The sequence below is a fragment of the Carcharhinus amblyrhynchos genome, chromosome 2 (genome assembly GCF_965287045.1).
Source record: "Carcharhinus amblyrhynchos chromosome 2, sCarAmb.v2.hapA, whole genome shotgun sequence".
Classification (NCBI taxonomy): Eukaryota; Metazoa; Chordata; class Chondrichthyes; order Carcharhiniformes; family Carcharhinidae; genus Carcharhinus; species Carcharhinus amblyrhynchos.
Window position 1 is genome coordinate 63625647 of NC_137325.1, and position 27729 is coordinate 63653375.

The 27729-nt window shown below is 42.0% G+C and overlaps 1 protein-coding gene across 10 annotated transcripts in view; it reads right to left on the reverse strand.

The window, feature by feature from the left end:
- Window positions 1-27729, reverse strand: part of pals2a (protein associated with LIN7 2, MAGUK p55 family member a) — a 228761-nt gene that overhangs the window by 19741 nt on the left and 181291 nt on the right. For all 10 annotated transcript variants that reach the window (XM_080206828.1, XM_080206864.1, XM_080206837.1 and 7 more), the window contains 3 exons: window positions 26294-26446; window positions 24013-24240; window positions 16605-16736 (listed from right to left, as the gene is read on the reverse strand). In XM_080206828.1, the coding sequence (XP_080062954.1) occupies window positions 16605-16736; window positions 24013-24240; window positions 26294-26446 (513 nt within the window). The remainder of the gene's footprint in view (window positions 1-16604; window positions 16737-24012; window positions 24241-26293; window positions 26447-27729) is intronic.

Here is a 27729-nt window from a genome sequence, read left to right on the forward strand (position 1 = left end):
TCCAGTTTTACTTCAGCTTGATCTGTTTGATCTGTAATTGAAGACTCATCCTGTGACTCATTTTCCATTAACTCATGGTTTCTGGAGGAGGCTCTTCCATTCTGCACTTCCTTCATATTGGTGGTTTATTACTCATCACTCAACCCTATCCACTCTTCCTGACTTACTGCACTCTTCATTCAATCACCTTTCAATTATAACACCCTTTGTGTGCTAAATTTGCACTTCTCAGTACAATAAAAAAGCAAGGATGGGGAGGAAGATTTGTAAGTTGGTATGGAAGGATCTATGACATCCAAACCATGACTTGCTGAAGGAAGAAAGCAAAACAGCCAGCGGTCGTACTATGCTTTGGTACAAACAACACAGATTAAAAAGGGATAAGGTCCTCAAAACAGAACATAGGGAGCTAGGAAGCAAGCTGAAAAGTAGGATTTCGAAGGTAGTGATCTCAGGATTATTACCTGTGCCACGTGCTAGTCAGAATAGAAACAGTAGGATACAAAGGATGATTACGTGGCTGAAAATATGTTGCGAGGAGGGTTTCAGATTCCTAGGGCATTAGGACTGATTCTGGGGGAGATAGCACCTGTACAAATTGGATGGGTTACACCTGGACAGTATTGGGACTGATGTGTGTGTGTGTGTGTGTGTGTGTGTGTGTGTGTGTGTGTGTGTGTGGGGGGGGGGGGGGGGGGAGGTGCAGGGTACTTGCTAGTGTGATTGGGGAGGGTTTAAATTAATATGGCAGGGGGATGGGAACCTTTGCAAGGATTCAGAGCAGGGGGAATTAAGAACAAAAGGAGAAGACAGTAAGGGGAATAAGGAAAGTGATAGGCAGAGATATCAAGGGTCAGAGTCAGATAAGGAGTAAAAAATTAGTAGGAAACGGAAAAATGTTAAAAGTGCACACCTTAAGGATTTGTATTTGAATGCTTGGAGCATTCAAAACAAAATGGATGAATTAGCTTTAGTCCTAATAGATGAATTAGGAATATGATTGGCATTACGGAGACATGACTCCAAGGTGAGTAAGGATGGGAAATAAACTGAGGGCTATCCAGTATTTAGGAAAGGCAGCACAGTGGCAAGAGCTGCTGCCTCACAGCCCCAGGGGCCTGGGTTCGATTCCTGGCTTGGGTCACTGCATGGAGTTTGCACGTTCTCTCTGTGCCTGTGTGGGTTTCCTCCCACAGTCCAAAGATATGCGGGTTTGATGGATTGACCATGCTAAATTGCCCCTTCGTCAAGAGGTCTAGCTAAAGTAAATGCATGGCGTTATAGGGATAGGGCCTGGCTGGGATTGTGGTCGGTGCAGACTTGATGGGCCAAATGGCCTTCTTCTGCACTGTATGATTCTATGCAGATGGAAAGGAAAAGGTGGTGCAATTGCATTGTTGATTAAAGATGATCTTGACATGCTATTGATGAAAGATGTTAGTTTGATGATGTGGAATCTGGGCCAAGTTATGAAACAACAAGGGGCAAAAATAGTGGTGGAGGTGGTATACAAACCACCAAACTTCAGCGGTAATTCTGAGAAAAGCATTAGACAGAAAATCAGAGATACATGTGTTAAAGGAACATCTGTGATTATGGGTGACTTTAATCTGCATTTAGGTTGGGAGTGTCAAATTAATCACAGTATAATAGAGGAGGAATTTCTGGAGTGCATACAGGATGGTTTTCTGGAGCAATATGTCGAGGAATCAACAAGGGAGCAGGCCATCTTGGACTGGGTATTGTGCAATAGAAAGGCTGGCAATCTAGAGAGAACCTTTGGGGCTGAGTGACCATAATATGATATAATTCTTTGTCAAGGTAGATAATGATGTAGTTGTCTCTGAGATCAGGATCCTGAATCTGAATAAAGGTAACTATGATGGTATGAGGCAATGAATTGGCCATGATGGTTTGGGAAACATTACTGAAAAGAAAGACAGTGGACAGGCATTTAAAGAATGAATTGGTGAACTCCAGAAGTTGTTCCAGTATGGGTGCAAGAGTGGTAAAGGAATTGTGGACAAACCATGGCTTACAAGGGAAATTCGACGTAGCATCAGATTCAAGGAAGAAGCATACAAATTGGCAAGAAAAGACAATAGGTCTGAGCATTGGGAGCAGTTTAAAATTCAGAAAAAGAGTGAACAAAGAACAAAGAACAACACAGCACGGGAAACAGGCCCTTCGGCCCAACGAGCCCGCGCCGCCGTCCCATTGTCTCAGTGACCTATTCATGATTTTAGTCTACGCCTAATGTGCGAGGATCAGGGAGGTCCAATATAGGGACAATTTGTTACCCAATCAATCAGCCTAAAAGCGCATCTTTGGGATGTGGGAGGAAACCGGAGCACCCGGAGGAAACCCACGCAAACACGGGGAGAACGCGCAAACTCCCACAGACACAGGCCCAAATCCATGTGTCCGCACAGCAACAGAGATAGTCTCTGAGCTGTCATGTTGCCCTCGAGATGGTCCAGTTTAAGCACACTAACGACATGAAGCAATAGGCAACTCCCAAAGCAACATCCAAGAGCAGCCCACTACAACCTGCCGCATGCATGCCCCTTGCTGGTCAACAAGGTGGACTTAAATGCCTGTGGAGACAAAAAATTCATTATTAAACAAGCAAAGACTGTAACATCCCTGAGGCAAAAACGGAATCCCAAGCCTACAATGTTTAGTAAGGCCTGCTATATCCCCCTATATGTAGACCGCTCATGTGGCTGTCTAAGTGACTCTTAAACAACCCTAGCGTGCCTGCTTCCACCACCTTACTCGGCAGTGCATTCCACACCCCCACTACCCTTTGCGTGAAAAACTGCCCTCTAATATTTGTCTTATACCTAGCCCCCCTCACCCTAAGCCCATGACCCCTCGTTCTATCCATTTCTAATAGCGGAAAAAGCTTACCACCATTTACTCTATCTATCCCCTTCATAATCTTATAAACCTCTATTAGATCCCCCCTCAGCCGACGTCTCTCAAGGGAAAACAGCCCAAGTTCGTTCAATCTTTCCTCGTAAGACAGCCCTTCCATACCAGGCAGCATCCTGGTAAATCTCCTCTGCACTCTCTCCAGGATCTCTACATCCTTCCGGTAGTACGGCGACCAGAACTGGACGCAGTACTCCAAGTGAGGCCTAACCAACGTTCTATACAACTGCAACATCAGACTCCTACTCTTATATTCTATACCCCTTCCTATGAAGGCTAACATACCATACGCTTTCCTCATCACATTCTGCACCTGCACCGACACCTTCAGGGACTTGTGCACTTGCACCCCCAGGTCTCTCTGCGTATCTATACTCCGGATAGTTCTACCTTTTATCGTATAACTCCCCTCCACATTATTCCGGCCAAAGTGCATCACCTCGCATTTCTCCGGATTAAATTCCATTTGCCATCTATCTGCCCAATCTACCAGCCTGTCTATGTCCTGTTGCATTGCCAGGCACTGCTCCTCAGTACCCGCCAATCCAACCATCTTAGTGTCATCAGCAAATTTGCTGATCACACCACCTACCCCCTCTTCCAAGTCATTAATATATACTACAAATAGAAGAGGTCCTAGTACCGAGCCCTGCGGCACACCACTGGTGACAGGCCTCCAATTGGAAAAGGAGCCTTCCACTACTACCCGCTGTCTCCTCCTCCCAAGCCAGTTCTCCACCCATCTACATACCTGGCCTTGTATCCCATGAGCCTTCACCTTTTCTATCAGCCTACCATGAGGGACCTTGTCAAACACCTTACTGAAATCCATATAGACGACATCAACGGCTTGTCCTTCGTCAACCGTTTTTGTCACCTCTTCAAAAAATTCCACTAGATTCGTAAGGCACGACCTCCCTGTAACGAAGCCATGCTGCGTATCCCTGATCAGATTGCAGCGCTCCAGATGTTCATACATCCTATCCTTGAGGATCCTCTCCATTAGCTTGCCTATAACTGAAGTCAAGCTCACCGGCCTATAATTCCCTGGGTTATCCCTCTGACCCTTTTTAAACAACGGTACTACATTTGCAATCCGCCAATCCTCTGGGACCTCACCTGTGTCCAAAGAAGAGACAAAGATTTGCGTCAGAGGCCCAGCAATTTCATCCCTCACCTCCCTTAGCAGCCTGGGATAGATGCCATCAGGCCCCGGAGATTTATCCGTCTTTATACTGTCTAAAAGTCCCAACACCTCTTCCCTCGTGATGACTATTTCCCTCAACGGATCCTCAAACTCCTCAAGCACAGCACCAGACATCAGGCCCCTCTCCTGCGTGAATACCGACGCAAAGTATTCATTCAAGATCTCCCCCATTCCCCCAGGCTCCAAGCATAGTTCCCCTCCTCTGTCCCTGAGAGGACCAATCTTCCCTCTAACCATCCTTTTGTTTCTAACATAGGAGTAAAATGCCTTAGGATTTTCCTTAATCCTACCCGCCAAAGCCATTTCGTGGCCCCTTTTTGCCTTTCTGATGCCCCTTTTAAGTTCTCTCCTACATTCTCTGTATTCTTCTAACGCTATCTCTGTCCTCAAATGCCTAGATCTAATGTATGCCTCCCTCTTCCTCCTGACCAGGTCCTCAATATCCCTAGTTACCCACGGCTCTCTAATCCTACCCTTCCCATCCTTCCTCTTGACCGGCACATGTCTTTCCTGCAAAGATTTTAGTTTTCCCTTGAGAGACTCCCACATACCCAGCGTCGACCTGCCATCAAACAGCTTACCCCAGTCCGTATCTTTAAGATCCTGCCTAATCCGGTTGTATCTAGCCCTCCCCCAGTTTAACACCCTCCCCTTAGGACAGGCTTCATCTTTATCCATTAATATCTTAAACCAGACAGAGTTGTGGTCACTGTTAGCCACATGCTCTCCTACTTCAACGTCAACCACCTGCCCAGGCTCATTCCCCAGAACCAAATCCAGTATAGCCCCCTCTCTGGTCGGGCTATCCACATACTGCTCCAGGGATCCTTCCATTACACACTGTACAAATTCCTCCCCAGTGCCAGGAGATTGATTAAAAAGGGAAAAATAGAGCATGAAAGTAAGCTAACAGGGTACATAAAAACTGACTGTAGAAGTTTCTATAGATACGTTAAGCGATAAAGATTGACAAAAACGAATGTAGGTCCTTTACAGTCAGAAATGGGAGAATTCATAATGGGGAATAAAGAATTGGCTGAGGAACTAAGTTCGTACTTTGCTTCAGTCTTCACAAAGGAAGACTTGAATAATGTACCAGAAGTACTGAGAGAAAAGTGCTTTAGTGAGGAGCTGAAGGAGATCAACATTAGTGGAGAAATGGTTTTGGGGAAATTGATGGGATTTAAGGTGGATAAATCTCCAGGTCCTGATAATCTTCATCCCAGAGTACTTAGGAAGTAGCCCTGGAAATAGTAGATCCATTGGCGGTTATTTTCCAAAATTCTTTGGACTCTGGAATAGTTCTACAGAAGGATAGCTAATGTAAGCCTGCTATTCAAAAAGGGAGGGAGAGAGAAAACAGGGAGCTATAGACCAGTGAGCCTAATGTTTACTGGGGATGTTACTAGAGTCTATTATCAAGGATTTCATAAGTCAGTATTTGGAAGGCAGTGGTATAATCAAAGTTAACATGGATACAAAAAGGAAATCATGCATTGGAATTTTTTGAGAATGTAACTAGTAGAGCTGACTGAGAAGAACCAGTAGATGTGGTTTATTTTGACTTCCAGAAGGTTTTGGACAAGGTCTCACATAACAGACTATGTAAAGTTAAAGCACACAGGATTATAGGTAATGTCTTGAGAGGGATAGATTAGCAGACAGGAAGCAAAGAGTTGGCATAAATGGATCTTTTTATGATTGGTAGTCAATGACTAGTCGGATTCCACAGTGATCTGCATGATTTGGAAGAGGGAACTGAATGTATTATCTCTAAGTTTGCAGATGGTGCAAAGTTGGGAGGAAGGGTGAGCGGTGAGGAGGATGCAAAAGTGCTTCAGGGTGATTTGGACAGGCTGTGAGCATCCAAATGGCAGATGCAGTATAATATAGATAAATGTGAGATTATCCACTTTGGGAGCAACAATAGGAAGACAGATTATTACTTGAATAGGTGTAACTTCAGAAAGGTGGATACTCAACAAGTCCTTGGAGTCCTCCTGCTGAAAGTAAGCACGCAGGTGCAGCGGACAGTAACAAATTCAAATGTTACGTTGGCCTTCATAACGAGTGAATCTGAATATCGGTTAGGGATGTTTTGCTGCAATTGTACAGGGTGTTGGTGAGGCCAGACCTTGAGTATGTTGTGCAGTTTTGCTATCCTTTTTGAGGAAGGATATCCTTGCTATTGAGGGAATACAAGGTTTACCAGGCTGATTCCTGGGATGGCAGCTCTGTCATATGAGAAGAGACTAAATCGGTTAGGATTATATTCACTGGAGTTTAGAAGAATAAAAGGGGATCTCATTAGAAACATAAAATTCTGACAGGGTTAGACAGGGTAGATACAGAAAGAATATTCCCAATGGTGGAGCAGTCTAGAGCTAGGTGTCATAGTTTGAAGATAAAAGGTAAACCTTTTAGAACTGAGATGAAGAGAAATTTCTTCACCCAGAAGGTAGCAAATATGTGGAAATCACTATCACAGAATGTAGTTGAGGCCAAAACGTTGTCTGATTTCAAGAAGAAATTAGATATAGCTCGAGGCTAAAGGGATCAAGGGATGCAGGAAAAGGGGAAATCAGGATATTGAAATTGATGATCAGCCATGATCAAGATGAATGGCGGAACAGTCTCAAATGGCAGAATGACCAACTTTTGCTGCTAGTTTATGTTTCTATGATCAAGTAGAAGTGTGAAGTAATCTTTAGATTTTCCTTGCCATTTTTTGCCAAAATTATAGTAATTACTTAAGTCATCCATCAACCACAGCACAAACATCAAATGAAATTGGGCAATGCACATTTTAAGCATAGGCAGTTCAAGACAGCATTAAAAAAAAAATCAAATTTGAATAAAACCACTAAAAAATTACAAAGAAGCCCTGTACCCTGAAATTATTTCATTCCATAAACACAAGCTTTTGAACAAACTGGTGGCAGAGAGAGAGAGAGAGAGAAACTGATACAAATAAGGTAGTAATGCTGCTTGGAGGGAACGCGAAGGAGAACTATGGTTTTGTGCTCTGTGGTGTGTTCAATGCAGAAATTGCTGTTAACTGTGAAGCAACTTTGCATCTTGGAAAGTATCTGAAGGTGCTTCCATGGAAGGACAGCAGGTGGAGTTAGTGGTCACGTTCAATAAAATTCCAGTTTGAGAAAAGGAACAGGCAAGATCTCTGATTGCAATGAAGCTGCTGTGCAAGAAAACCTATGACAGCTTGGCTAAAAATACAGCGTAATCTTTTTTGACTTTTTGCACAGTGCCACAAGAAATCCACCAGTATATTCAACCTAAAAAGCAACATCACGACAAACCTGCACAAATGTATTCATTTAAATTGCTTGATTTTCAACGTCTACAGTGTCAACAGTACTTTGAACACATTAGAGCATAAAGTGAATTAAAAGGACAACATGAAAATTGAATAATGTTTCTATGCAAAATCTGGCCGAACGGTGAAGCTAAAAGTGCTCACAATAAATCAAGTATGAATCAAGCATAACTTCCGGCAACTGTACAAACACAATCAGAAATATAGAAGCAAGATATTGCAGATGATGAAATAAAAACAGAAAATGCTGAAAACAGCTGATAAAAGGTCAAAACTCTATTTTTCTCAGAACACATGCTGCCTGATATTTCCACCATTTTCTAGTTTTTATTGCAGAAATCAACAAATTGTTTTTCTGAGTCGCTCTACTCTTCCAGAAGCTTTGCTGTAACGGTATCTCACCAAAGAACTCAGCATCAGAATGCTGCTCAGAGCAAGGAATGATGCAATATTCTTGCACTTTATAAACAGGGGTTGTCCATTCCAGCACAAGTAAATGTTTGATAAGACCATAAAACATAGGAGCCACTTGACCCATTGAATCTGCTCTTGCCATTCGATCACGGCTGACATTTTTCTCATCCCCATTCTCCTGCCTTTTCCCCATAACCCCCGATCCCATTATTAATGAAGAACCTGTCTGTCTTAAAGACACACAATGACCAGGCTTCCACAGCTTTCTGCAGCAAAGAGTTCCCAGATTCACCAGTCTCTGGTTGAAGAAATTCTTCCTCATCTCTGTTTTAAAGGATCGTCCCTTTAGCCTGAGGTTGTGCCTTTGTTTTAGAGTTTTTCCTACTCGTGGAAACATTCTCTCCACGTCCATTCTATCCAGGCCCAGCAGTATTCTATAAATTACAATAAGGTTCCCCCCCCTCATCCTTCTAAACTCCAATGGGTACAGACCCAGAATCCTCTACTGTTCATCATATGACAAGCTCTTCATCCCAGAGATCATTCTTGTGAACCTCCTCTGGGCCCTTTCCAAGGCTGCACATCCTTTCTTACATACAGGCCCAGAACTGTTCACAATACTCCAAATGGGGTCTGACTAGAGCCTTATACAGTCTCAGAAGTACATCCCTGCTCTTGTATTCTAGCCCTCTCGATTGCATTGCATCGACATTGCACTTGCCTTACTAACTGTCAACTGAACCTGCATGTCAATCTTAACAGAATCTTGAGCAAAGGCTCCCAAGTCCCTTTGTGCTTCTGATTTCCTAAGCATTTCCCCATTTAGAAAATAGTCTATGGCTCCATTTCACCTCCAAAATGCATCACTTCACACTTTTCCACATTGTATTCCATCTGCCACTTCTTTGCCCACTCTCTTAGCCTGTCCAAGTCTTTCTGCAGCCCCCCTGTTCCCTCACTACTACCTGTTCCTCTACATATCTTTGCATCATCTGCAAACTTAGCAATGGTGCCTTCGGTTCTTTCTTCCAAATCGTCAATGTATATTGCGAAAAGTTGTGGTCCCAGCACTGACCCCTGAGGCACCAGTAGTCACCAGCTGCCATCCTGAAAAAGACCCCTTTATTCCCATTCTCTGCCTTCTGTCAATCAGCCAATCCTCTATCCATGCCAGGATCTTATCCTTGACACCATGGGCTCTTGACTTGTTTAACAGTCTCCTATGTGGCATCTTAACAAAAGTCTTCTGGAAATCCAAATGAATCACATCCGCTGATTCTTCTTTGTCTAACTTCCTTGTCACCTCCTCAAAGAACTCTCACAGAGTTGTCAGACATGACGTCCCCATGATAAAGCTGTGCTGACTCAGTCCTATTTTATCATGCACACGATCACATCTTTAATGATGAACTCTAAAATCTTGCCAATGATCAAAGTCAGGCTAACTGGCCTATAATTTCCTGTCTGCTGCCTCCCTCCCTTCTTAAACAGTGATGTTATATTAGCTACTTCCCAGTCCTCTGGGGCCCTCCCTGTTGGCTCATGTCACACTATCTGTAACGCCTACGACTTGCCTGGGCTTGTGAAATCTCACTAAATGTCCTGTCAGGAGACAATACACATCTCTTTAACCTGTGCTTAACACTATCTCCGCTTGTATTGTCTGTACCTTTAAGACTTGATTACCTGTAAAGACTCGCATTCCAGCCATTATTTTGTAAATTGAGTTCGTGTCTTTATACGCTCTGTTTGTGATCAGAACTCCCACTCACCTGACAAAGGAGCAGCGAGCACTCCGAAAGAGCATAAGAACATAAGAAATAGGAGCAGGAGTAGGCCATCTAGCCCTTCGAGCCTGCCCCGCCATTCAATAAGATCACGGCTGATCTGTTGGGCTCAGTTCCACATTCCCGCCCTCTCCCCATAACCCTTAATCCCCTCGCTTATCAAAAACCCATCAACCCGCGTCTTAAAAATATTTAGCGAGGTAGCCTCCACCACTTCAACGGGCAGAGAATTCCAGAGATTCACCACCCTTTTAGTGAAGAAGTTCTTCCTCAACTCTGTTCTAAACCGCCCCCCCCTTTATCTTGAGGCTGTGCCCCCTAGTCCTACTGTCCTTTCTGAGCGGGAAGAGTCTCTCCACCTCTAACCTATCCATCCCATTCATCATCTTATACGTCTCAATGAGATCTCCCCTCATTCTTCTAAACTCTAACGAGTACAAGCCTAGTTTATTCAGCCTCTCCTCATAGCTCAACCCCCTCAACTCCGGCATCAGCCTAGTAAACCTCCTCTGCACTCCCTCCAAGGCCAAAATATCCTTGCGTAAGTACGGCGCCCAAAACTGCACACAGTACTCCAGCTGCGGCCTCACCAATGCCCTATACAGCTGCAGCAAGACCTCCCTACTTTTATATTCAATCCCCCTCTCGATGAAGGCCAGCATCCCATTCGCCTTCCTGACCACCTGCTGCACCTGCAAGCTGGGTTTTTGCGACTCATGCACAAGGACCCCGAGGTCCCTCTGCACCGTCGCCTGCTGCAGTTTTTCGCCACTGAAGTAATAATCCTTCCTACCATTATTCCTACCAAAGTGGACCACCTCGCACTTGCCATCATTAAATTCCATTTGCCAGTTCCTGGCCCATTCGCCCAGCCTATCTAGATCCTCCTGTAGACTCTCGACTCCCTCCGCACAATTTGCCGTTCCACCAATCTTGGTGTCATCAGCAAATTTCGACACCATATACTCGGTTCCCTCCTCCAGATCATCTATATAAATGGTAAATAGCTGAGGCCCCAGCACCGACCCCTGGGGCACTCCACTAGTCACCAACCGCCAATCCAAATAGCACCCATTGACCCCCACTCTCTGCCTCCTATTTGACAACCAATCCTCTACCCACGCTAACACCCTACCCCCAACTCCATGTCCCCTGACCTTCTGCAATAACCTCTTGTGAGGTACCTTGTCAAACGCCTTCTGAAAATCAAGAAAGACCACATCCACCGGCTCTCCTTTATCCACCGCCCTAGACACATCCTCATAGAACTCCAGTAAATTTGTCAGACACGATTTCCCTTTAACAAAACTGTGCTGCGTCTGCTCTATCAAGCAATTCCCCTCAAGATGCCTCGCTATTTCCTCCTTGATGACGGATTCTAACATTTTACCTACAACAGACGTTAAACTAACCGACCTATAATTCCTTGCCTTTTGCCTGGCACCCTTCTTAAACAACGGCGTAACATTAGCCGTTTTCCAATCTTCCGGCACTTCCCCGGAATCCAGTGACGTCTGGAAAATAACCACCAAGGCATCCACTATCACCTCCGCCATTTCTTTCAGAACCCTCGGATGCATTCCATCTGGTCCTGGGGACTTGTCCACAATCAGCCCCTCCAGTCTGTCGAGCACAGCCTCTCTAGTAACAGTAATGTCATTGAGACCCTCCAGTCCTACCACCTTTCCATCTCTAACACCCGGCAAATTATTCATGTCCTCCTCTGTGAAGACCAAAACAAAAAAGTTATTCAAGACCTCAGCCATATCCCCATCTCCTACCACTAAGTCCCCCTTCTCATCCTCTAAGGGTCCAACGTTCACCCTAGCCAGCCTCTTCCTTTTTATATATTTATAAAAACTCTTGCTATCCTTTATTAAGCGCTAGCCCAGCTTCATAGTTTCTCCTACCCTTCTTTATCAAATTCTTTGTCAATCTTTGTTGACATTTAAACCTCTCCCAATCCTCTTCTCGCCCACTACTCTTAGCTACTCTAAACGCCTCCGCTTTTAGTTTAACACTTTCCTTCACCTCCTTCATTATCCACGGCTTATTACCTCTCCTCCTACGGTCCTTTTTGACCATCGGAATAAATTTCTGCTGAGCACCAAGAAAGATCTCCTTAAAGATCCTCCACTGCTCCTCAGCAGACCTACCTTCCAATGCGCTCCCCCCGTCCACATTCGCCAATTCTTCTCTCATCCTACCATACTCCTCTCTGTTCAAACAAAGGACGCGTGTCTGGGAACCCACTTTCTCCTCCTCCATCTGCACCAGAAACTCCACCATACAATGATCACTCTCCCCAGGAGGATCCTTCACCGCAAGGTCCCTAATTCTACCCGCCTCATTACATAACACCAGATCCAAGATAGCTCGCTCCCTCGTCGGCTCCAACACACACTGTTCAAGGAAACTATCCCGGCAGCATTCCAAGAACTCCTCCTCGAGCCCACCGCGTCCAACATGGGTCGACCAATCAATACGTAGATTGAAATCCCCCATAATTACGGCCGTCCCATTCCTGCACGCCGCACTTATTTGCGCGTTAACAGCCCGCCCCACCTCCAGATCATTATTCGGGGGCCTATAGACGACACCCACCAGCGTCTTCCTTTGCTGTTCCTAATCTCTACCCACAACGATTCCACTTCCTGCTCTTTGGCTCCAATATCATCCCTTGCTACCACCCTGTTGCTATCCTTAATCAGCAGAGCTACGCTCCCCCCCCTTTTTCCTCCCGCCTATCCTTCCTAAACACTTGATACCCCTGGACATTCAGCTCCCAGTCCCTGTCACCTTGCAGCCACGTCTCTGTAACGGCCACCAGATCATATCCATTTGTGCTGATCTGCGCCACCAACTCATCCACTTTATTCTGAATGCTTCGTGCATTCAGATAAAGTGCCTTCATCCCAGCCTTCACCTGGACCCTATTTGCCGCAACGCCACCAACCATACTCACGCCCCCTACTCCCTTTATTATTGGGACATCCTCGGCCTCTACCCTTACCTGTACCCTCTCCTTAACTTTAGACCCCGTAATGTCACCTACCCTCGCACCCTCCCCCCCCCAATTAGTTTAAAGCCCTGTCTACAGTCCTCTTTACACGATTCGCCAGGACTCTGGTCCCAGCACGGTTTAGACCAACCCCATCCTGCAGGTCTCACAGGTCTCACCTACCCCAATACTGATGCCAATGCCCCATAAATTCAAACCCATTCCTCCCACACCAATCCCTGAGCCACCCATTCACTTCCTTAAAGCTAGTGGCTTTTGCTACCAAATAAACCTGTTGGACTTTAATCTGGTGCGTGAGACTTCTTACTTGTTTACCCCAGTCCAACGCCGGCACCTCCACATCATGACCCTCCCTATCTCCAGTGATACCTGAAAGATCACCACCAATGCCTCCACAACTTCATCAGCTATCTATTTTAGAACCCTGGGAGTAGTCCAAATTTCCCCAGAACCTTCTCCTTCGTGATGGCCACTGTACTCACCTTTGCCCTCTGATCCTCCTGGAGCTCTGGCATCCCACTGATGCCTTCCACGGTGAAGACAAATGCAAAGTAATTATTCAGTTCCTCTGCCATTTCTTTGTTTCCTATTATTACTTCTCCTGCCTCATTTTCCAGTGGTCCCACGTCTATTTTTGCCTCTCTCTTACCTTTTATAAATTGAAAAAAAAAAAATTCCTATCTTCTTTTATATTACTACCTAGCTTACATTCATATTTCATCTTCTCCCCCCTTATGGCTTTTTCAGTTGCCCTCTGTTTGCTTTTAAAGGCTTTTCAAGTCTCTAGCTTCCCATTAATCCTCACCACTTGGTATGCTTTTTCTTTTGCTTTTATGCTGTCCTGACTTCCGTCATCAGCCATGGATGTCTCATCCTCCCCATAGCATGATTCCTCCTCCTTGGGATGAATTTCTGTTCTGCCTCCCAAATAACCCCAAAAACTCTTGCCATTGTTCCACTGTCTTCCCTGCTAGGCTCCCTTTCCAATCAACTCTGCCAGCTCCTCCCTCATGTCTTTGTAATTGTCTTTATTTAATTGTAATACCGTTATATCCGATTTCAGCTTCTCCCTCTCAAACTGCAGGGTAAATTCTATCATATTGTGGTTACTGCTCTCTAAGGGTTCCTTCACCTTAAGTTCCCTAATCAAGTCTGCCTTATTACACATCACCAAATCCAGAACTGTGTGTTCCTTAGTAGGCTCTGTCACAAGCTGCTCCAAAAAACACTTCTTTTAAACATTCCGCAAATTCCTTTTCCTGGGATCCACTACCTACCTGATTTTCCCAGTCCACCTGCATATTGAAGTCTCCCATGATTACTGTAATATCTTCTTTTTTATATGCCTTTTCTAGCTCCTGGTTTATTTTCTGTCTCACATCCTGACTACTGCTAGGGTGCCTGCCTGTACATAATTCCCATCTTCCTGTACATAACTCCCATCTTTTTATCTTCAACAATTCCTCAACTCTGCCCACACAGAATCTATGCCTTCTGATTCTATATCGTTTCTTGCTTTCAATTTAACTTCATTCTTTACTAACAATGCAACCCCGCCCTCTTTGCCTGTCTGCCTGTCCTTTTGATAGGACACATATCCTTGGATATTTAGAACCCAGCCCTGATCCCCTTGCAGCCACATCTCTGATGCCCAAAACATCGTACCAGCCAATTTCAACGTATGGAACAGGCTCATTTACCTTGTTCCCTATACTGCGTGCATTTAGGTTCGATACCCTCAATCCTGCATTGACCGCCTCCCTTCTCATACTTGTCACCTTTTTCTCTGCCTGATTCACAATGATGTAAAAATGTCTTAGTTACTGCAAAGCAACCCCTCTGATACTGAAAATTAACATTTACGAGTGTGGGATCACTTTCCTTCATATTAAAAAAAAAGCTTTAACTTAGCACCTGCCCTGCTGAGATTTTCTGGTTCCACCAAAATCAATGGCCATTTGTGTTTCTTGTTGGCCATGGCATCAGGAAATCTACCATGGGGATATGTATCATAAATGAATTCTAGTCAAGGCTAGATAACAAAAATAATTATATGCCTTGAATTTTTACAATGTTGCTATATAAAGTGACTATATTCTTATCAGATGAGATAAAAAAAACATGCAAATTTTGTGACCAATTTAGAACATAAGAACAAAAAGTTAATTTGAGTCAATACGCTTGTTCCTTCTGGATTTCTCAAACTCCACTCTAGATGCATGTTCACACTAACACTGCTTACTTCAGTGACCTATTTTGGTGATCACAAGTCATATTTCAAAATTGAGCTCAACAGTTTCAATTTGCTAAACTGCATCCTTTGTTATTTTAATCACTTAGGATAGTGAACCATTTGCATGAGTCAATTTTGAAAATCCTGTTTTCATTATTTTTCTTCTCCATTCTATCTAGAGGCAATCAATGTACTTGTGTTGTCCCAAAGTCGGGATATTTACGTAATCAATTTTCAAACACAATTTTAGAGAATGACCAGTGCAAGTAGTTATGTAATCTCAAAACATGAAATCTATTCACAAAACATTATTGCATTCTAAATTTTTTTCAGATAACATACAACCACATGCAGTACATGAAAATGAAGCTTTTAAAAAAGTTTATCTGATGGTGTCACTAGTAGGCTTACATTAATGCTGCAATTAAGTTACTGTGAAAAACCCCCAGTTGCCACACTCTGGCGCCTGTTTGGATATACTGAGAGAGAATTTAGCATGGCCAATGCACCTAACCAGCATGTCTTTCAGCCTGTGGGAGGAAACCGGAGTACCTGGTTGAAACCCATGCAGACATGGGGAGAACATACAAACTCTGCAGAGACAATAACCTAAGCTGGGAATCGAACCCGGATCCCTGGTGCTGTGAGGCAGCAGTGCTAACCACTGCGCCATTGTGCTGCCCCAAATAACCACTTGGTGGTTGGAGAGAAATCATCTGGATGAAACTTCGTTTTTAATTTTATCAGTTTTCAAAGTCTAAAATTAAACGAAAATCAACTGGGCAGGAAGAGAAAACATTTATTTTTCTCCTCAAATCTTAACCTGAGAAACAATACTTCACATTCTACGACAGAAGTACGCACACATCTTTATTCTCTCTGCTCAGCAAGATAAAAAAAATCACAATGTTACTCCCTCTGTATCTACAAATGTAGACTCAAATCTCGCAAACACCAAAAATTGCCACATTATCAGGAAATCTTGTACACTGACATTGTGAATGATGACGATTCCACTCTAGGGACACCTATTGCAAATCCTGCAGCACAGTGCCACACGCTTGACAATATGAAATTGTACAGGGTTTGCCAGAAAGCCTGAATGCATGTTGCTCCACCTTTCCAACTGTGTTATTTTAGAACCCAAGAAGCCATAGGCTCAATATGGGTCAACAAATGGTTACATGACTTCTATCACTTAAAGCTAGACAGCCAGCCAGTGCTTAATTTTCCTGAAGCATCTAAGACAGTGCATTTGTTTTAACTGAATATTTTGTTAAGTATTATTCAAAATTAATTTATTTGTCCTCATTGTCCAGAACCTGCAATTTCACCTCCAAGGCACACACCATCCTGACTTGGAAATATATCACCATTGTACTGTTAAAGAATTTCCTCCCTAACAGTACTATGGGTACACCTATACCACATGGACAGCAGAGGTCTAAGGTGGCTCACTGCCACCTTCTCAAGAACAATAAACGCTAGTCTAGCCAGTGAAGCCCAGATCCCATGAAAGAATTTTTAAAAAATCAAACTTAGAATTATCTGAAATAGAAAGCTTGAACACAGATGAAAAGAAATATTGACAAATATTTTTGTCTTGCACCCATTAGGACAAACGCAAGCAATAAAAAAACTCAATTGCAATGCAGTAAAGTCGAACCAACCTGCCACCAATTGAGATCTTCTCGATTCACAACTTGAAGAATGTCCCCTCTGGAAAATTTCAATCCTGCCTCTTTGCAGGGAATTAAACTGTCATTGGCTGGATTATAATCAAAATGACATTTCACAAACACCTGCGAACAGATTGGAGCATATTAAAACACAATTATACTAAAAAGACTAACCTTACTGAAAGTTGATAAGGCACCAGGTCTGGACATAATGCATCCTAGATTGCTCAAAAAAGTCACTGTAGAAATAACTCATTGGGTACAAAAGTAGTGCCACAGGATTAGAGGGATTGCTAATACTATATCACTATTCAAAAAAGAGAAAGAAATAAACATTTCTTCCGCTCTGACCAAGAAGTATTTATCAGAAATACATACTGAATACTGAACTCCCATGTAGTGCACAATCATTTCCATGCAAGAACTTCACGACACTACTTGTACTAGGCAACCAAACACACAGGAAACGTCATCAGTTGGAGCAACTCGAGTTCAGAACTTCAGAGCTTCAGCAGCAGCTCACCTCACTGTAGTACTGCAAAGTGGAGAGCTACATCAGTAACACACTACTGGATGTGGTCATCCCAAAGCTGATTGAGCATGGCAGCAGAGGGACAATGGGTGACTTGCAGGCAATCAAAGGGGACCAAGAAGTTGGTGCAAGAATCCCCCAAGTACACCTTGATCTCCTGTCAGTATTTAGTTCTGAAGGATGATGGTTCATCTAAGGAACACAGTCAAAGCTAAGTCAGCAGGTAGCTTAACTGTACAATGGCTGGGGTTCGGGGGGAATAGCCCAGGAAGAAGATGTAGTAATAGAGAAAGCACAGATTCTACAGTTAGAGCAGGTATTTCTTTAATCTCAGATTTGAACCCAGGTTGGTAATGGTAGAAACAACATGGATAGAAAGAAGATAGGAGGTCCTGCAGTTAGATTTTAGAAAACTAGGAAAAGAAACTAGCAAGCTGGACTTCAAAATGGTAGCGAATCTCCGGATTACGCACAAATGCATCAAATCTGGATGAACAGGAGGATTGAGCAGATGAATGCATGGCTGGAAAGATTGGGCACAAAGGAGGATTTGTAGGTTTTTGGGACATTGGAAGAGTTCTGGGGGAGGTGGGACTTGTAGAGGTCAGCTGTGTTGCATCTCATGCGGCAGTTTGCTACTGCTGTTGGGAAAAATAAATAACTTGGCAGAGGTTGGGAACAGGAATGCAGCATTAGAAAGGAGAAACGAGTTGCAAAATGGACTGGGAGAAACAGATAGCATAAGATTAAGTAGTAACAAGAGCAAGTAAGAAACAACAGAGGAACCAGCAGGCTACTTGGTATATTGTGGAAAAGATATAGAGTAAATTTGCATGGAAATTACAGAGATGCAAAAACCACAGGATAGTGATATTGGGGTCTTCAAATACAAACGGGGAAAGTAATAGTGTAAAAGGTAGGGAAGGGAAGAGGTTTTTGAAATGTGTCCAGCAGAATTTTCTAGAACAGTGTGGGCTATATTTAAGGTACAGCATATTGCTGGCTGAAAAATCAATGGGAGTCTGCCCATGACTTCAACGGCTGTCCCACTGCAATTTAATGCTGAAAGGGGCATTAACTGCTTCAAGGCAAGACTTCCATCCCTTTCTCAGAATGGTTCTGCCCCCTAATAAGATGTTTGGAACTCTGTAGTTCCTGCAGCACCAGCCAGCAGTGATGGCCACTGGTGGGTTGAAAGACAGCCCCATCACCTCAAGGAGCCCAGGCAAGTCTGAGATCAGGGGTCTCAGTGAGGAGGGTTGAGGCCAGTTTCAAGAGGCTGGGGAGGGGTTAAATGTGGGAACAGTATCCCCAAGAGCTCAGAAAAGACGACTGTCCCCAATCCCCACCCAATTGAAACACCAGGTTTCCTGCATGGCATTGGCCTCATCCTGCTGTGGGTAAAATAGCAGCAGGCCCTTAAGTGGCCATTAACTTGCCACTTTAAAAAGCTCTCTAAAGCAGCAAAGGCAGACTCCCTGATGCATTCTTGTGCCTGTAAAATTTCAGGCAAGTCAAGAGCAGGCAGGTAGACATCAGAAAGTCAACTACTGGATTTTGTGTGTCCCTATCCCACAACTGCCTTCAAGCTTACCAGCAGGGGAGTGTAAAATCCATCTTACGTTTCCAGTCCAAAGAGGAAGTAGACTGTGTTGTATCTGGTTCTGGGGATTGAGGCAAATCAAGTGGATCAGATGTCAGGAGGAGAATATTCACGGGCAAGTTGTCATTTTATGATAAGGTTTCGGTTACTTTGGAAATGGTTGGTGGAATGAGCAGACACATAGCAGATGAAGTTTATTGAAAAGAAATGTAAAGTGATATATTTTGGTACAAAGAATGAGGAGAGACATTTTAAAATAAAGATTGAAAGCCTAAATGGGGTTCAGAAATACAGAGACACCTGGGGTATAGGCATTAAAGCTGGCAGAGCAGGTTGAAAATGTTTTTCAAAAGCATACAGAATCGTAAGCTTTATAAATAGAGGTACAGGATACAAATTAGTTATAGGGAAATGTTATAAAACACATTTCAGCCTGGACTGGGACAGTGTCTCCAATCCTGGGCACTGCATTGTACAAGAATCTGAAGGCTTTAGAGAGGATGCAGAGAAGATCCACAAGAATGTCCCTAAGAGTGAAGGAATTCAGTTTTCGGTAGATTGGAATACCTGGGCTGTTCTTAGAGAAAAGAAGATTAAGACAGGATATGAGAAAAGGCGTTCAAAATCATGAGGGGGTATAGACAGAATAGATAAGAAGCAACTGTTTCTGTTGCCAAAAGGATCAGGAACCAAAGGGTACCAATATAAGGCAAATGGCAAAAAAGAGCCAACTTGAGGGAAAACCATTTTTATGCAGCTGGCATGCATGGCCTAAGAGTGTGCTAGAGGCAGATTCAATCTTGGCTTTCTAAGGGGTATAGGAGAAGCAACTCACAAGAAATTTTGCAGGGCCACAAGGGCTGCAAATTCTATGATTCAATTAGGTAGATTACATCTTCCAAATTAACCACCATATTTCAATTTTATACATTATGTCTCAATCTAATCAGTGGCTATGATTCAAGTATAGCAGAAACACAATTAATTAAATTTATTTAAGTAATAGTTAATTAAATAAATTGTTTAACACCATAATGATACATTCTGATGTTGGAAACTGGAATCCCAGGTTTAACTGATAATCATTGTCAAGATGGGTATAGAAGATTATTTCAATATTGCTCAAATCAGAGCTGGTCAAGGGCGCTATCTAATGCTACAAAGTACATTCTGAAAATGGTCCATGCAGGGAAATAAAACAAACATTCACACTGACAAAGAATGCCGAAAGGTTAAACAACACACCATGACATCAGAATAGATGATGCTAGGTCTATTTAAATTGCAGCACGTCAGCTAATGACTAAGCCAAGTATGCCTCACCTTTTGAAACAGGGAGCAGGATCCATGTCACACTAGTAAGTGACTTACATATGATTAAGTTACCAAGTCAGGCAGAATCATGACTAAACACCACATACAACTCACAATCTAATTGGTTTCTCCTGGAGTGCTTGGACGACAGCTTTTCTCTTCCTCTTCCTACATTAATCATTGTACATTTTCCACAACCTACCACCCCCACTTAACTATTTTGTATGCTCTCCTTTTCTTAGTCTTCTATTTTTACTAGTCTAACCTGCTTACCTCAGTTACCACCACCAGGGAAGCTAGTTTCAGGAGTTAAACGGCCAGTTCTTTCTTTAGCTTCCAGATCATTTGGAGTCACAAGTAGATTAGACCAGGTAAGGATGGCAGGTTTACTTCCCTGGAGGATTTTACTGGACCAGATAGATTTTTCCAACAACCAACAATGGTTTCATGGTCATTAGTGGATTCTTCCTCAAGAGGTTGAGACCAAAGCAACCATGGCAACTAACTGAGATACTGTCACTCAGGCAAGACTTGTGATTGAAAATGTAAACTACTGTGTCTATAAAGTAAATACGATGGTTTATTAAATAATGTACTTTCAAGATCATGGGAGTTGTGAATTTTAAGGACCGCTCTTAAAGGTTAGATTTTTTTTTCATTCATGGGACATGGGTATCACTGGCTGGCCAGCATTTTAAAAAAAGTTTATTTATTAGTCATAAGTAAGGCTTATATTAACAGTGCAATGAAATTATTGTGAAATTCCCCTTGTCACCACATTTCAGCACCTGTTTGGATCAATGCATTTAACCAGCATGTCATTCAGACTGTGGGAGCACATGGAGGAAACCCATGCAAACACGGGGAGAATGTGCAAACTCCACACAGACAGTGACCCAAGCGGGAATCAAACCCAGGTCCCTGGCGCTGTAAGGCAGCAGTGCTAACCGCTGTGCCACCATGCCACCCACAATTATTGTCATCTCTAGCTGTCCTTATTTAGTGAGCAGTTTGAGATTCAGCCACATTTCTGAGAGTCTGGAGTCACAAGTAGTCCAGACCAGGCAAGGCTGGCAGATTTCCTTCCCTGGAGGATATTAGCAGATCAGATAGATTTTTCCAACAATCGACAATAGTTTCATGATCATTAGTAGATTTTTAATTCCAGGCAATTTTATTGAATTCAAATCCCAACATCTGCCATGGGTGAATTTGAACCCAAGTCCCCAGATCATCAGCTGAGTTTTTGGTTTAATTACCTAGGGATAATACCACTAGGCCATCAGCTCCCCTTCTGGTTTACAATTCTAGCTCTAAGCTATCTTGGTAGCCCTGATTCTCATGTTCCATGTAATTTCTAATCTAGCATCGACCAACCCAATATCCTCACTTAAATTTGTAGGCCAAAGTAAATCCTAACATTGGATTTTGCAGTAAGTGCATACGTTGGACTGGTACATTAGGAGAGAGTAGAAAGTAGGGGGATCATTGAAGCTTGGGTCGATGTGGCAAATCATGGGATAAGGTCAAGGTATGAGAACAAAATGGTAATATGGGAAAAGAACGTCAGAGAATAGCAGAAAGAAAGAAAGAAGAAAGGAAAAATCCAGCAGTCACCCGAGATGTTACAAAGATCACAAAAAGACAAAAATAAAGGCTCTGTATCTGAATGTGCATGGCATTTATAACAAAGTAAATTAATTGATGGTGCACATTTAAGTAAATAAATGTGATCTGGTATCTATTATGAAGGTGTGACTACAGGATGGCAAAGGATGGATGACAAAAAGAGTGCCATAAGATTGCATTTCAAACTCACCCAAGAAACAGATCTGAAACTCTCCCGTTTTCACGCTAATTCGACACTTGGAATTTCTTTGGTAAAATCACCCCCAAGGTAATTGTGAAGAGTCAGGATATTTTTGTGAAAATGAAATAATGTTTAACCTGTTTATTGTAGTCCTTTGACAGAATAACATGTGATGTGGATAAAGGGGAATTTGTATACACACTCTATCTGGATTTCAAGGAGGCGTTTGATAAGGTGTCACATCAAAGGTTATTGCAGAAAATAAAAATTCATTGCATAGGGGATAATATGTTTGCATGGCAAGACAATTGTTTTACTGTATGCATAAATAGATCTTTGTCTGATTGTCAGGATGTGACGAGCGGAGTGCTGCAGGAGTCTGTGCTGGGACCTCAAACTTTTACAATATATATCAATACTTTAGATGAGGGGAGCAAAGGCATGGGAGCTAAATTTGCAAATAACACAAAGATTAGTAGGAAAGTATGATTTGATGAGGACATAAGGAGGTTGAAGACAGATATAGAAAGATTGAGTAAGCAAAAATCTGGCAGATGGAATACAGTGTGGGAAAATATGAAGTGGTTTACTTTGGTAGGAAGAATTAAAAAAGCAGAGTATTATTTAAACGGAGAACAGTTGCAGAATTCCAAGATGCAGAGAGATCGGGGGTTCTAGTGCATTAGTCACAAAAAGTTAATATGCAGGTACCACAGATAATTAAGAAGGCTAATGAAATGCTTTCTTTTATTACTAGAAGAATTGAACACAAAAGTAAGGATATATGCAGTTTTGGCCTCTTTATTTGTGGAATAATATAAATGCATTGGAGGAGGTTCAAAGAACGAGTACCAGACTGATACCTGGAATATGAGGAGGGGTTGCACAGACTGGGCTTGTATCTACTGAAATTTAGAAGACCGAGCAGTGACTTAAGATCTTGAAGCTTAGAAAAGATGATTTCTCTTGTGGGCAAGTTCAGAATTGGGTGCACTTTTTTAAAATTAGGGTTTGCATCTTTTAGGGCAGAGAGGAGACATTTTCTCTGAGGGTTGTGATAATTTGGAACTACTTGCCTCAGAAGGCAGTGGAGGCGAGAGGATTGAATATTTTTAAGGTGGAGATAGATACGATTCTCATTGGGCAAGGGAATCAAAAGTTAACAGGAATTGAAAACGCAAACAAATCAGCCATCATCTTATTGAAAGACAATGCAGGTTCGAAGGCCAAATGGCCTACGTCTGCTGTGATTTTATATCTGTATTAGAGCTACAGCATGAATGCAACCTAAATCTGGTGACAGAATTTGACCAGATACTATGAAACAGGGCAATACTCTTCAGGTGAGGATTGTTGCTCTGCTTAGTTTTGGGCTTTCATCCTTAATTTATACCCTGAAGTTTAGAATCAACATAAAGCTGCTTCAACTTCAAAACAATGCAAACCTTATGCCGTATAAGTGCTGTATGAGCTATCCCATGTGACCATCTGCTTGCCATCCAAGTCACCAATACTTTATAAATAATTTCCTGACGGAATCAAAGCTCAAAGCAATTGCGACTTTTCAATTGTCAAATAATCCACTGATAATTTGAACACACTTTAATTATGGAATTAATTGATTATTCATCATAGATATTATAATGAATGCGCATGGCATTTATAACAAAGTAAATTAATTGATGGTGCACACTGAAGTAAACAACTGTGATCTAGTAGCCATTATGGAGCTATTCAAATAGTCAACATTAAACAGCAATAGGATAATCAAAAGTACAACAGGTTCCAGGATTAAATATATAACATGGTGCTCAACATAAAATACCTTTTCCTGAATTTGTGCATGTTCAGTGAAGTATAAGTTCTACTTAGCCTTTTAGCTAAGATCAAGCATGAGATCCAGCCCAAGATGGGGTGCAATGCCTTATTTTGTCAGCTTGGATCTTGTTTGTCTCCCGTGTGGGGACCATGAATTGGATTCAATTGGATTTTGAATTAGGTTTTTGGAATAGGCAAGGAATGGATGTGTTTTCCCAGTCCATTCTGAGCATTGGAGTAAAAAAGTTTTACTGATGCATTGTTACAGAATAAACCATTATGTTAAATAGTTGCTAATTAGCATGTTGCAATTATCTCTTACCTGCAGGGGCAGTGGAGTATCTCTGTAGCTGGGCAAGATCTTAAATGTGACACCACCACTGCAATCCTTTAATATTTCTTGCAGTACTTTTGGGTCAGACCCAACTTCTCTGCCATTTACTTCTTTAATGATATCACCTGCGTGGAGAAGACCTTGCCGATCAATCATACCACCGTGGAGAATTCTTGCAATTACCAATTCATTATTCTCCACCCTAAAGGTGACACCCTATAAAAGGAAAATAAGATAACTTAAAACTCATTTGATGTTTATGCTTCCCCAACAAAATCAGAAGGAATGCAACCATTTAAGCATTTGGAGTCAAGTGTGAAAATCAGTTAGAAACTTTATCACTGCAAACAAGGAAGTGGTAAACACTTCTCTTTTCTCTACTGCATGAAGTTAAGTTGCCTCATGATAGCACAAGACCAGCTTTTCTTTCTCTAAATATGAAAATAATTTTGCTTCACAATATATTCATAATACAATACAATGGTAACTGAGACTGTACTTTAGAACAGAGTTGCTTTTTCAACTTAGTACTTTTTTTTAAAAAAGTCTGCCTGCCAATCATTATTAGAGGCAATCTGCAATACAAAAAACTCTAAACGCTTAATAATTACCACAGAATAGACTAAGAATCTTGCATAGCATAGGAGGCCATTCAGCCGATCTTATCCATGTCAGCTCTGTACAAGAGTAATTTAACTAATCCTATTTCTCTGCCTTTTTCCCACAGCTCTGGAAAATTCCCTCAACCAATTCTTTTGAAAATCATAACTGAATCTGCCTCCAACACACTCTCAGATAGTGCATTCAAATCCTAATCACTCATGTCACTAAATGTTCTTTGGCCAAACTCCTTAAAATCAGTGTCCTCCGATTCTCGATTGTCCTGGCAGTCGGAAGCAAACTCTTCCTGTCCAAACTGTCTACATCCCACTGATTTTGAACACTTCTATTAAAACCCCTTCCCAGCTTCTCCAATCTGCCATTCTAATGAAACACTTTATCCCTGGAACCATTTTCCTAAATCTTTTCTGTACCCACTCTAATGATTTTGCACCCTTCCTAAAGTTTGATGCACAGAATTGGACACTATACTCTGGCTAACATCAAGCCAGAGCTTCATACAGGTTTTACCATAATTTCAGTGCTTTTGCACTCAATGCCTCCATCTATAAAGTCTAGGGTCTGATACGATTTTTTTAACTACCTTCTCAAACTGCCAGTGCACACAAACCCCCTCTGCACCTCTTTTAGGATTGTATCTTTTATTTTACATTGCCTGTTTGTTCTTCCTCCCCAAGTGTATTACTTCACACCTCTCTGCATTGAATTTCATCTGTCTACCTATTCCGACAACTTACGTCCTCCTTGATGTCTATCACTATCTTCCTCAATTCACAATATTTGCAAAGTTTCATCTACAAGTTTCAAAATTATTTGTCTTCCATTTTTAATATTTAGGCAACAATTTAGAAAGAGAAAAGGAAGGAATCCTTCCGTTCCACAGAATAATTCATGACGAGTCTCAACACCAATTCCATGAAGCCAACAGGTTCCTAGCTATTCTCACCTGAAAATACCTCAGTACGTTCACTTGTGCCAAACATAATGAAGCGTTCAAAAATTTAAAACCTAGGAGTACTTCTGTATGGAATGCCATCTTTACTATACTGATGGCTGAAATAATCATATCAATTAACAGTACAAACCACAGAGAAATGGTGAACCCAGCTACATTCCTCTACCTGTGTTGAGTAAGTTAATCTCGGCTGGAACGGTGGTGGTGACAGCAAAATTGGCTTCTGCATCGGTGTTATTGGCAGCAAAAATCAACAATGGTTTCTGATTATGCAACATGCCTGACGGGAAATGTGCAGGTGATGAGTGATCATCGCAGACAAGCTGAGTCAAATAGCTAGATAACTATGTAGTAGTTCAAGTTCATGTGGCAAAAAGGCAAATTGGCGTGAGGTATCACACAATTATTGGCAATTATAGAGCTGGAACCCGGCAAAATGTTAGCTTTTTTCCTTTCACGTCAGCCCTGGTTCAGATTACAACCACTCAAGCCTACGCCCAAAGGCTGCCTAGTTCAGACCCATGAGTACTCAGGAATGGGGAGTTGCCCAGGTAGCAGTTCTATGGTTAGAGTAATCTAATGTAACTTGATTGCTGGAATGCTGCAACACTACAAACACAAGAATTCAATTTATAAATAAGCGAATACCCAAGGTGAGTCAATTGCAAACTCCGATGAAAATTAACTGCTTACCAAGGGCTCCATGGCTTTCTTTTGAATTCCAATCATGCGAACAGCATCTCCTGATGCTGTCTGGTTACTCAAGATTTCGTTTACCAGACTGGGGCTTGAGGGTGGTGTTTCATAACATTTCGATGCAACCAAATCATGAGCTTCCAAAAGTGACTGCAAACATCAAGAAACAACCATTATTTCCTCAACACTGGAGCAGAATCTATTTTACAAAGTGATCCCCAATAACATCCATACATTTGACTAGGATCTCTTCATTGTAATCACACCATAAACCTCATTGCCTTATCAATATAACATTTATAACACTGACTACATATACTGTCAATTATGTATCTACTTCTGCTTCTCAATATTCAGTGGTTCTCTCCCATACTATAATTCTTTTGAACCTATGACATGTAGACTCTACACATCACATACATTAACTAACAAGTGGTGCCACTTCATAAAGCAAAATTTTTTTTCCAGATGTTTTCATCATTTAAATTATAATATTGCCTCAAAGTTCAGGATGAGCAACAAATACATTTGTTTGAAAAAAGACACACTGAGGTATTTTGATTGTTAAAGGTGGTCATGATTTAAACAAGATGGCAGCAGAGGACTAGGGATGGAAAATGGCAACATGGTTGTAGTTAGGGCATTTCTTTGTTAATCAGCAATTCCCAACTTAACACCAAATGCACAAAGTTGATTTTGTGTTTTGAACGATCAAAAGGTGGAACACTCTGGGTTGTTACTCATACCTGCAGCAAAGGCAACCACAATGTTCAGGCATCAACATCCTAGGATCATGACTTGCATGTTGAAATGAGCAGGCTGCCTAAAAGACAGGCTGTTTTCAAAACAATGGCAGAGGTACGCCAAGGTTAATGGGGCATTAAAGATACTGAGCCCTATTCTGAAATGATTAATAACGCATTAACGCCTAGTGAAATAAGTAAAATCGACCTTCGCACACTGGTAGATTATAAGAATGTCTTTGTAAGGTGACTATCAGAATTCTCAGAACATTTATGGATTTCTCTCCCTAAACACCGCCTTTTTCTTTTGACTGTCATCATCATTCCACCTTACAAAGCTTTCAGAAAATAAACATGAGTTGTTGGTAGCTCCATCATGGATGAAATGCAAAATTGACAGTTTGATTATTTATAAAATTAATCTGATTGAGTAAATCTTAAGATAAAAAAAAATCACAGATGGGTACAGCAGGCCTTATAATAACTTGCATTTATATAAAGCATAAATGTAGAAAACACCCACAAATGCTTCACACTGGAATAATCATTTGGATTTCCAAACTGCCTTCACTGGATAGTAGGCTCATGACCAAGGTCAAAAGTCAGGAGTCAATTAGCAAGATGAACACCTTCTTGGTGTGGCAAAATAACAAAACAGAGTTGGTGTTAAAGCTAGACTCGGATTCGCAG